General features: G+C 44.9%; 2 protein-coding genes across 2 annotated transcripts; both read left to right on the top strand.

The window, feature by feature from the left end:
• Positions 1–428: 428 nt before the first annotated feature.
• On the top strand, positions 429–6514 carry LOC308101554 (endonuclease G, mitochondrial-like; the record flags this gene model as incomplete). The annotated part of the gene is made up of 6 exons (XM_080450976.1): positions 429–629; positions 1744–1949; positions 2168–2309; positions 3270–3379; positions 5108–5189; positions 5948–6514. 6 exons carry the CDS (start codon positions 429–431, stop codon positions 6137–6139), a joined length of 933 nt encoding a protein of 310 aa, XP_080307102.1. The 3' UTR covers positions 6140–6514.
• Positions 6506–10205, top strand: LOC308102454 (uncharacterized protein). The gene is made up of 2 exons (XM_080452179.1): positions 6506–8911; positions 9046–10205. Exons 1-2 carry the CDS (start codon positions 8119–8121, stop codon positions 9747–9749), a joined length of 1497 nt encoding a protein of 498 aa, XP_080308305.1. The 5' UTR covers positions 6506–8118; the 3' UTR covers positions 9750–10205.
• Positions 10206–10528: the final 323 nt, after the last annotated feature.

Below are 10528 nucleotides of genomic sequence, written 5' to 3'. Positions count from 1 at the left end.
ATTATAGTCCCAGGTTTGGGCATAACTGACATAAGCCCGCTTCCATATATGGATATATGACTGACACTAACTGACATCAGTAGTGACACCAGGACAGCAGCCAACGGTATAAAGGCGACGGAACTCCCTGCTTAATGCAGATACATCAGCGACCTCGAGCGACATTAACTCCTTCCAGAGAGATAAGCATCAACACAACTCATCAGTAGTTGGTTTCCACCGCCTAAAGCATCACATATCGGTTTGACCTACTACTTGGATCATTTTTGCTTGTTTCCCTGTCAAAACCTGGCAACACCGGTTAACGTCATAACCCTGCGACCCATGAAACCATAGAGAGAGGAACCGCACCAAGTTTGTCCTCAAAAAAAGAGCCTTTAATATCATTGTTATCGTTCTTCTCATTACATGAATGATTATCTGACAGAATGCAGCGGGTTTTGAGGTCTCGGTGGTTTGTGGGCGGGGTGGGGGTGTCTGTGGGAACGGGTCTGGGTCTGTTAGTGTCTGCTTTAAGGGAGAAGAAGCAGGAGAAACATCAGGAGGAGGACACACACCTCCATGGTCTCCTGTGTCACCTCCCTGTCGTCCCCATACCCAGTGTAGAGGCCTCCTCCACCGACCTGACGGTCAGTACGTTTATTATACTGTAAATGCACTAGTTAGTGGTCACTCATCACTGTCAACGCACTGTTTCCTCATTACTGTAGTCAGTGTAGACCAGGGGTCAGAGAGAGAGACCAAGCAGGGACCTCCAATACATTATGTTGTTACATAAAAGCTTTCCATGTAACTTGATCCTATGGTGCTTCTCTGTCTTCTTCTTAAAGGGCTAAATGTTATCCTCTTAACAATCATTGTAAAATCCTACCTCTGTACTATTTGCAAACTGTTTATTATTATCATTCAATCAATCAATCAAGCAATCTTATATGGTGTTTACCTGTCTTCTATGGTGCTTCCTATGGTGCTTACCTGTCTTCTACGTATGGTGCTTCCTATGGTGCTTACCTGTCTTCTATGGTGCTTCCTATGGTGCTTACCTGTCTTCTATGTATGGTGCTTCCTATGGTGCTTACCTGTCTTCTATGTATGGTGCTTCCTATGGTGCTTACCTGTCTTCTATGTATGGTGCTTCCTATGGTGCTTACCTGTCTTCTATGTATGGTGCTTCCTATGGTGCTTACCTGTCTTCTACGTATGGTGCTTCCTATGGTGCTTTCCTGTCTTCTATGGTGCTTCCTATGGTGCTTAAAACTGAACGCTGTTTCTCCACGCTTAGTTCTGAGTCTGGGTTCAGAACGCAGACCTCTCCCAGATGACCTGAGAGGTCTGGATGGTTCATGATTTCACAAGAAAATGTAATGACCCTAAACAGTTTTCTGTTTGCTACAATATCAGTGGTTTCCAAACTTTGTCATCATGTCAAGGTAACCTAAATTATATGTATTATTTGGCCGTAGACCCCATCTCCAAATATTTCGTTCCAGGGACCCCCCAGAAGCAAAGATTTGAGTTACAAATGTTCACTTAAAAATACATATTTATATTCATAGATTTGCACAAATGTTCACGATTCTTTGACATACAGGTAGCCAGTGTAAAGATCTTAGAGCTCCACTTTCTTGGTATCAGTAAAGTTCACTTTCAGTGTGTGCAATTACCGGTAATTAATATTTCTTTATTTATATCAGAAGCAGTTTGATTTGAATGTAATGCTCATTATTATGGTCTGTGTTTCAGGCGTACCAGGGGGGCACACCTGTACCAGGCGGGGCAGTAGCGAAGTACGGCTTCCCCTCATTGGCTAACGTCAAGACCAGAGAGTCCTATGTCACTTCCTATGACCCCCGCACCCGCACGGCATCCTGGGTAATAGAACAGCTGAACTCCTCCTCCATCACTGGACCTTCAAACAGGAACAACTGTAACTTCAAAGAAGATGACAGGTGATGATTATTAGTATTAGTGTTGTTGTTGTTGTTGTTAATAATAATAGTAGTAATAATATTAACAGCGTCGTATTCCATTAAACAGTTTAACTTAAACAGTTTAACTTAAAGTTCTCTTCTATTGGTGGATGTTCTGTGCGGTTCTCTTCTATTGGTGGCTGTTCTGTGCGGTTCTCCTCTATTGGTGGCTGATATTTCTGCGGTTTGATTCCCAGCGTTCACGTGTACCACCGATCGACCAACGCAGACTACAAGGGGAGTGGCTTTGACAGAGGTCACCTGGCTGCAGCAGGCAATCACAAGTGGAACCAAAAGGCCATGGACGACACCTTCTACCTGAGCAACGTCTCACCACAGGTACTGTAATAATACCAGGGACGCACCACTATATTGGCTGCATGTTGGTATCGGACGATATTTGCCTCGTTGACTGCCATCGGTGTATTGGCAAATAATAATAATAATGAATAATACATTCACCGATGGCAGTAGCCGATATTTATCTGTTGGGATGCATCGGGTTTTCGCTGGTTATGTTGGTGTGTTTTTACCTCCAGTCCAGATTTTTATAATGAAGATTTATTTGTTTCCCTGGCACAAAATGTGTAATGAATAAAATAAACAAATATTTAGACTCCGCTACATTTCTAAGAAGGGAGTGTGGTTCAGTGTTGATTTCGTCGACTAAAACTATGACGAAAAACTATGACTATGACTACCTTTTTTCACTGATGAAGATTAAATAAAAACTAAGCTATGATGACTAAAACTGAGACTAAATATATTGACAATTTCGTCAACAAATAAAAAAGTGAGGGACTAGTGGAGAAGAGATCCAGTAGAACTAGAAGACAAGACATTTTATGTTTGGTTGCGCTCAGGTGTTGCTCTGAAAATAGCACATCTACAAGCTCACAACGCGTCGCTGTGAGCTTGTAGATCGTCTATTTTCATCATGCAACCAAGTGTAAGATCAGCCATTACGACGCCATCAAGGCACCGCCAACATACATTTTTAGTAGACTAAATCAAATGTAGATTTAGTCTACTACAATCTTATGATATTTAGTCGACTAAAGCTAGACTAAAAAACTAAAACATTTCAGATGACTAAAATATGACTAAATGGAATTTTATTCAAAAGACTATTACTAAAACAAAATCAAAAGTTGCTGTCAAAATCAACACTGGTGTGGTTGTACTGGTGTGACCACAGTGATGGTATTTCTGTAGTGGTGGTTGTACTGGTGTGACCACACACAGTGATGCATTGATACACACACACCATAATAACAGTCATCCTCTCCTCTGCTCTAGAATCCTCATATGAACCAGAAGGCATGGAACAATCTGGAGCAAATGTGTCGTTCACTGACCACGCGTTACCGCAATGTTTACGTCTGCACCGGACCGCTCTACCTGCCCAGGTATAGTACACCTACAGTACACACACACACACACACACACACACACACACACACACACACACACACACACACACACACACACACACACACACACACACACACACACACACACACCTGACCGCTGTACCTGCCCAGGTACAGCACACCTACACACACACACACACCTGACACACACCGGACCGCTGTACCTGCCCAGGTATAGTACACCTACAGTACACACACACACACACCTGACCGCTGTACCTGCCCAGGGGTCTACTCCACGAAAGCGGAATTAAATTATCCTGGTTTGAAAGGCAAATCCAGGTTTGACAAGCCTGCGCCGTTCAGCCTGGTTTATTCAGTTCCACGAACGCCAAGCCGGGCTGAGAAGGAGAGGTTTGTCGAGCCAGGATCGTTAAACCAGGCTGAATGTGAGTTCACATATTCCTATAAAAGACCATGAAAGTCGATAGCAGAATACTTGAACTTGACCAATCATGGAGCCCAAAACCAGAGTGGCGTTCTTCTCTGTGGCTGAACAGCAGCACTGCAGCAGCTCATGAAATCATACAAGGAAGTAAAATGTATAATAAGCAAGAGAGGAAACACAGCCACAATAAATATAGATCCAGGGAGAAAGCGTGGCAAAGTATTGCAGAGAAATTAAATGCACAAGTTGTCCAAAAATATGCAATTAATTTATATACAAATCCATAAATATATAATTCAGTTAGGCTTAAACATAAGGAGTTTAAGTGAATGTTGGAATTATAATTACACACTTAGAATAATTTTCTAATTTCTAAAATCGAAGATCTACAAGTGAAAAGCTTGCCTTTTGGCGGCCGGGGGTCCCCGGTCCACGGGGGTCAACGGGGGGCCGGGGGTCAAAGGGGGGCCGGGGGTCAACGGGGGGCCGGGAGTACCCGGCCCCCCGTGTACTCCCGGACCCCCGTTGACCCCCAACAGAGGTCCGGGGTATACGGGGGTCCACGGGGGTCCGGAGGTCCACGGGGGCGGGGGTCCATGGGGGGCTGGGGACCCCCGGCCGCCATAAGACAAAAACATTTCGGGCTTGTAGATCTTCGATTTTCGCATAAGAATTGAATAAGTGTGGAAAAACTCATTGGTTTATGATTGGAGTCATTGGACTAACAGCTATTTCACAAAACTTGAAGAACAAGGCACTGGATTAATAAAGCTTGGCTGTTAGCCTGGTCCGGACCAGGCTAACTTCACAGCTAAATTACCATGGTAACTAAGGCAGGATTGCTTCAATTTTCTTTTGTGAAACAGGATCATGGATAAACATATCCAGGTTTACTGGCTAAGTTAATCTGCCGAGCTAACTCAGTTTTCGTGAAACCGATTCCTGGATAATTTAAGCCAGGATAGCCGATTAAACCCGGTTTAAACCCGGTTTATCCCTAATCCAGGTTTCGTGGAATAGACCCCTGTATAGTACACCTACACACACACACCTACACACACACCTGACACACACCTGACCGCTGTACCTGCCCAGGTATAGTACACCTACACACACACCTGGAATGAACTGAAACCTAGTGAATTTAAATCATTAGCGAGGTTTGGATAAAGGTTGATTGATGTTGTTGTTCATGACTGCTATGTGTGTTTATGTTTGGTGTGTGTGTGTGTGTGTGTGTGTGTGTGTGTGTGTGTGTGTGTGTGTGTGTGTGTGTGTGCGCGCGTGTGTGCGCGCGTGTGCGTGTGTGTGTGTAGACAGGAGCCTGATGGGAAGCTGTATGTGAAGTACCAGGTGTTGGGACGAAACCACGTTGCCGTGCCAACACACTTCTTCAAGGTAGGCCTCCTGTTTTTATGGCCCCTTTCCACTAGGCCTGTGACAATCATGACATTTTACTTGACCGTTAATTGTCGCACAAACAATTGCGATTAACAATTTCATTGTGTGTTCTTGGCATTGAACATTAGAACATATGAATGAAAATTACATTTCAGTTTGCCTTTTAGGCTTTGTAAAAAAAACGATGAATTAACTACAAATAACTTAAATATAAGTTCTTTCTTTGTTTTTGTTTTTTTTACTTTACAACATATGGGTCAAAACATCAGTAAATATACTTAAAGTACCAAAAGTAAAAGTACAAAAATGTTCGAAAATAGCAGATCTACAAGCTCACAACGCGTTGCATCGCGACGCGTTGTGAGCTTGTAGATCTGCTATTTTCAAATAGCCTAAGTATAAAATAGGGCTAAAGTGGTTAATGTATATTTTATAATATAATAATTTATATCTACAAAGTAACTAGTAACTAAAGTTTTTAAATAATTGTAGTGGAGTAAAAGTTCAATATTTGCCTCTGAGATGTAGTGGAGTAGAAGTAAAAGTATAGTATAGGGTGTGTATGGGGCGGACGCGTGCATCACCGTGAGTGTGTGAGTGTGGCTTCAGGAAGTAAATTCCTGTCCCAGCGGTCGGTACGCGAGAGCGCCTCCCTTCGTTTGATGTGCCGCTCAGCATGCATTTTGACGACCAGTTACTGTATGTGCACCCCTGGCCATTATCATGAATTTTTACTATTTGTTTATCGTGTCCAGGTGTTGATTTTGGAGGGGTCAAACGGGGTGGAGCTTCGTTCCTACATCATGCCCAACTCGCCCGTCGACGAGAAGACCCCGCTGGAGCGCTTTCTGGTTCCCATAGACACCATCGAGAGAGCTTCAGGACTGCTGTTTGTGCCAAACATCATGAAGAGAACCAACACCCTGCAGGCCATCACTGCTAAATGAAAAACTACGAATCCCAGCCACCATCATCACCACCACCACATAAGACTACAAATCCATCCATTTCAGATGCCCTGGACCGAGCACGACCGTACCCGAGGGACAAGTCAATATTTTGGACCCGGCTCAGTTCTCGGTTCGGGTCTTTGGTTGCCGGGCAGACCCGTGCCACCCTCTACACCTGGGGTTTTCAACGTTTTTCAGGCCAAGGACCCCCTAGCTGAGAGAGAGATGAAGCAGGGACCCCCCCCCATTACATATTGGATTCATGTTGAATGTGTTTTCAGACATTTAGCCACTTAAACCTTCAATACGTTGTAAACGTGCCCTTTGGCTCTGTATTGGTCCGCTCTTTTTTCCCCTGTACACCAAGAGCTATTTGCCGAAAATAGTCGATCTACAAGCTCACAGCGCCTCGCAGTGCGAGGCGCTGTGAGCTTGTAGATCGGCTATTTTCGGCTAATGTAAGAATAGGGATGATAGGGTTCAAGTGGTTAGTGTAAAAAAAAGTCCCCATCACACAATAATTTGGCGGCCCCCCTGTAGTTACTCTGAGGACCCCCTAGGCGCCCTAATATTTAATAATATCATGTGCAGTGACATTTCTACATACAGCGGTGAAACAGTAGCGTGGGACGTGAGTACTAGCTGTAAAATGGACTCTACTTTCTTCTGCCCTCTTTCTCTCTATTGTCTTTCTCTCAGATTGCTGTGACTCACCTTTTTCTGTCATTTTGTCAATTTTGATCAGCCAATCGAACGTCGATTTGTAATGTAATTGTTGGGTTTGTGTTGGCAACGCAAGGCAGTCAGTAGTGGGCTGTTAACAGCCTCGTCACTAAACGGACAGAGCAATCTTTATAATAATTACAAAACTACTTCACGAGAACAATGTTGGTGTAACTCAGGGATCTTTACATGTTTTGATCATGAACAACAGTACGACATTTCCTGGTACAGACACGATGCCAGTGCAGCGAGCGACGGTGTTGGTCTTGTGCTGGTGAATTGGCCACTACCATCCCGTCCCGTAGTCATTTACAGGACAATATGACTGCCTATCCAAATGATCCACATGGGAAGTAAACTGTAGCTGTTGGGTGGAAACCTTGTATGTCCAAAAAACGCTACTTTTCAGGAAATGGATCCAATGTAGTTATTTAAGCACAAGCTCTTGTTAATACTTTTCATTTGTTCAATATTTATAAAAAAACACTTTCACTTTATTTATTATTTACATTAATAACCAAAACAGCTGAACTACATGCGGCCATAGCTGAGTGGTTAGTGAGCCCGCCTAGGGAGCCAGAGGCCCTGGTTGCCCCAGGTACGATTCCAGGCCAGGCCAGCAAATGTGTCGATGAAATGAAATTTCTCCCTGAGCAAGACACTTAACCCCTAATTGCTCACAGGCCCTCATTGGAAACAAGACGGCAAGGACTTTCATGAAAGGACCTGTTAAAGGAATTATCCTTATCCTTACATTGCGTTTGGCTATTTTTTACTACTTTTGTATGACACTGTAGTAGAACAGTAGGGCATTCATTTACGAAAAAAATATGAAATGTTTAAATATGGAGATACAAGGGTTTCTGCCCGACAGCAATCTGGGAACCCATGTCAAAAGAGATTAGCCCGACCAGCAACAAAACACCTTTAAAAAAGAATGTGAAATGGCATCTTGCTTACAAATAGTATGACTGGAACACATTTATAGGTTCTGTGCAGAAATGAGGCGCAGTTTACGGAGCTAGTTCAGGCCAGGCAACTCAAGGGATTGGGCCAACCGATCAGGTGACTAGTCACATGCACTTTCCTCCTGATCGGGTGGTTATAGGTACTGTGCTGTTACCTGCTCACTCTAGCTGCCCTGTCTTGCTGAGCTGACGTGTGTCGCTACTACTGCTGCTGTCTGCTGAGTTCCTGCTATCGCCGTTCGCTGCTTACCTGCTGCCGCCGTTCGCTGCTTACCGCTGCCGCCCATGAAAGTTTATATACTCATCATCTCCTGGTCGTTCGTACTCCTCGCCATGTCCTCCTCCTCCACGGACACGGGGAGCGAACGGGGTGCGGAGGAAATTCCGGGTCCCCCGGCCAAAGAGATCGACTCTGCGTCTGATCAGCGGCGCCGTAGTTCCCGGCTGGTAGTCCAAAAACAGCTGGGTGACTGGCCAGTGGTGCGGATCCTGGAGGCATTGTACGTAAATAATATACCCGTTCCACACGGGTTTAGCCATGAGGAGCTGTTTCAGTTTCTGCTAGAGAAAGATCAAAGTCTGGCGGAAGATCTAGAAACTGAAACCGGCAGAGGCAAGAAGGGGAAAGCCCCGGCGAAGAAGCGCGGTCCAAGCGGGGGAAAAGGTGCCAAAGCTCCGCCAAAACAGCGGAAAATTGCTGACGCTGCTCACGCTACGCCTTCAGCCTCCTCTGCTCCTCCGACTGCCCCTCCTCAGGCCTCTCCAGCTCCGACCACCGCTTCTTCGGCCCCTGCGCAGAATGCAGAAGTGCTATACGCGCTTACCGATATTAAATCATCATTATCCAGCATGACCCAGAGGCTGATCATGCTGGAAAATAGAGCCAGCACCCAGGTCGATGGCAGCGCAGGTACTTCCGCAGCGACTCCCTTCGTCACGATGACGTCAGCAGCAGTCGATCCGGCAGTCAAACCCAGGAGGAACCTGGGAACTGCAGTCCAGGCGCCAGCGGTAGGAGCAGCATTTCTTTCCCCAGCAGGGGCTATTCCTGACGTTCTCAGGACCCAGATACTCGAAGGTACGCAGGCTGCACCGATATCTGTATTATATCATGTTGGGATAATTATGAGATTAATAAGTATACATTACTTGCTTTAACAGGGCATGGGTTAATTATGAGATTAATAAGTTATACATTACTTGCTTTAACAGGGCAGGACGTTAACCTCATCAAAATTCTGATTAACGCAGCAGATTCGTCTGAGAAAAGGATGGTGGATTGTGGCGATTTCTCTGTTCTGTTAAAGGAGAGCGATCCCAGATTATCAAAATCTCTTACTTTAGCCGAATTTTTCGTAGCTTTCGGCGTGTACAGAGACACAATCTGTGAGGTGTATCCTGATAGGAGAGTAGAGTTAGATACTTACCTGTCCATTATCGCAGATTTGGCTCTATCCTATGGAGGGATGCTGTTTTTCGAATATCACAAAAGTTTCTCCTCCAAGGCAGCTATGTATATTCAAAGATTTAATCAGAGGATCGATTGGGCAGTGGTAGATTTAGGCCTGATCAGCAGGCACTTCACGGGCCATCAAGCCATCTCCTGCACCATATGCTCATCGTTCAGCCACCGTTCCAATCTATGCCCAAAATCTGCGTTCCTGGCGCTGGGTGAGAGCCGGCCTCCTCGCCAGCAACCGGCGGCATTCGGCCCTCAAGCTGCAGCGTTTGGCCCCAGCAAAAGACAGGTGCCTTATGCTCCGGGCACTAAAACACCCATATGCATTAATTTCAATGAAAATGTTTGCACATATCATAATTGTAAATATATGCATATTTGCAGCTGGTGCGCAGACAGCCACCCACGGTCTGTGTGCCCACGGAGGGTCCGTCCGGCTGCAAAATCAGCCAAATAAATGATTTGCATCCATCCACGCCTGTGATCGTCCCTGCTCTTTCTACGGCTCTAAAAGATCATCCGAACCAGTGCTGGGTCAACTATCTCATCACCGGACTAGTGCAGGGATTCTTAGCTGGTCTATGTTGGCTTCCAAAAATCACACATGTGTGTCCAAATTTACAATCCGCCATTAAGGATCCGCTAGTGGTAGACGAGCTACTGGAGAAGGAAATTAAAAAGGGGTACATGATAGGTCCATTTTCCAAATCGCCATTCAACCCATTTAGGGTTAGCCCCATTGGAATTGCCACGAGAAAATATTCAGGGAAAAAGCGTTTAATCGTGGACCTGTCAGCCCCTCATAAAGAATCAGAATCAGAATCAGAATCAGTTTTATTGTCACATCACAGGTTTACAAGGTAAAAAAGTGGGTGAAATTCTTTTTTGTACATCGTTCCCATCGCAACGTTAGTTTCCATAGAAAGAAGAGGGGGGGGGGAGAAGAAGAGGGTGGGGGGCAGGTGGGAAGGAGATCAAAAACAAGAGAGCAGCAGAAGGCCAGACAAGTTATCTACATATTTACAAATTACCTGAGATAATAAATAAAACTAAAAAAACTAAACTAAGGTGCCTGAGCATAGCAGCAATGTATTGTACTGTGCATGTTATACTTATACTGTGCATGATAGACAAGGACGTTAAGGTGCTTAAGGAGCACAATAAAAAGACCCAAAAAAAGTCAGTGCGTTATACAAGGGATTAAGGTGCAAAAGGTCAGTGCGTGTCCACCTAGAG

Source organism: Gymnoscopelus braueri (assembly GCF_963280865.1).
Source record: "Gymnoscopelus braueri genome assembly, chromosome: 15".
Lineage (NCBI taxonomy): Eukaryota > Metazoa > Chordata > Actinopteri > Myctophiformes > Myctophidae > Gymnoscopelus > Gymnoscopelus braueri.
Note: the sequence above shows the minus strand (reverse complement) of the source record. Positions and strands in the feature narration are given on the sequence as shown.

Coding starts and splice junctions, on each gene's coding strand:
- LOC308102454 (XM_080452179.1), top strand. CDS start 8,119: ATGAAAGTTTATATACTCATCATCTCCTGGTCGTTCGTACTCCTCGCC. Junction 8,912..9,045: donor CAGGACCCAGATACTCGAAG/GTACGCAGGCTG, acceptor TTGCTTTAACAG/GGCAGGACGTTAACCTCATC.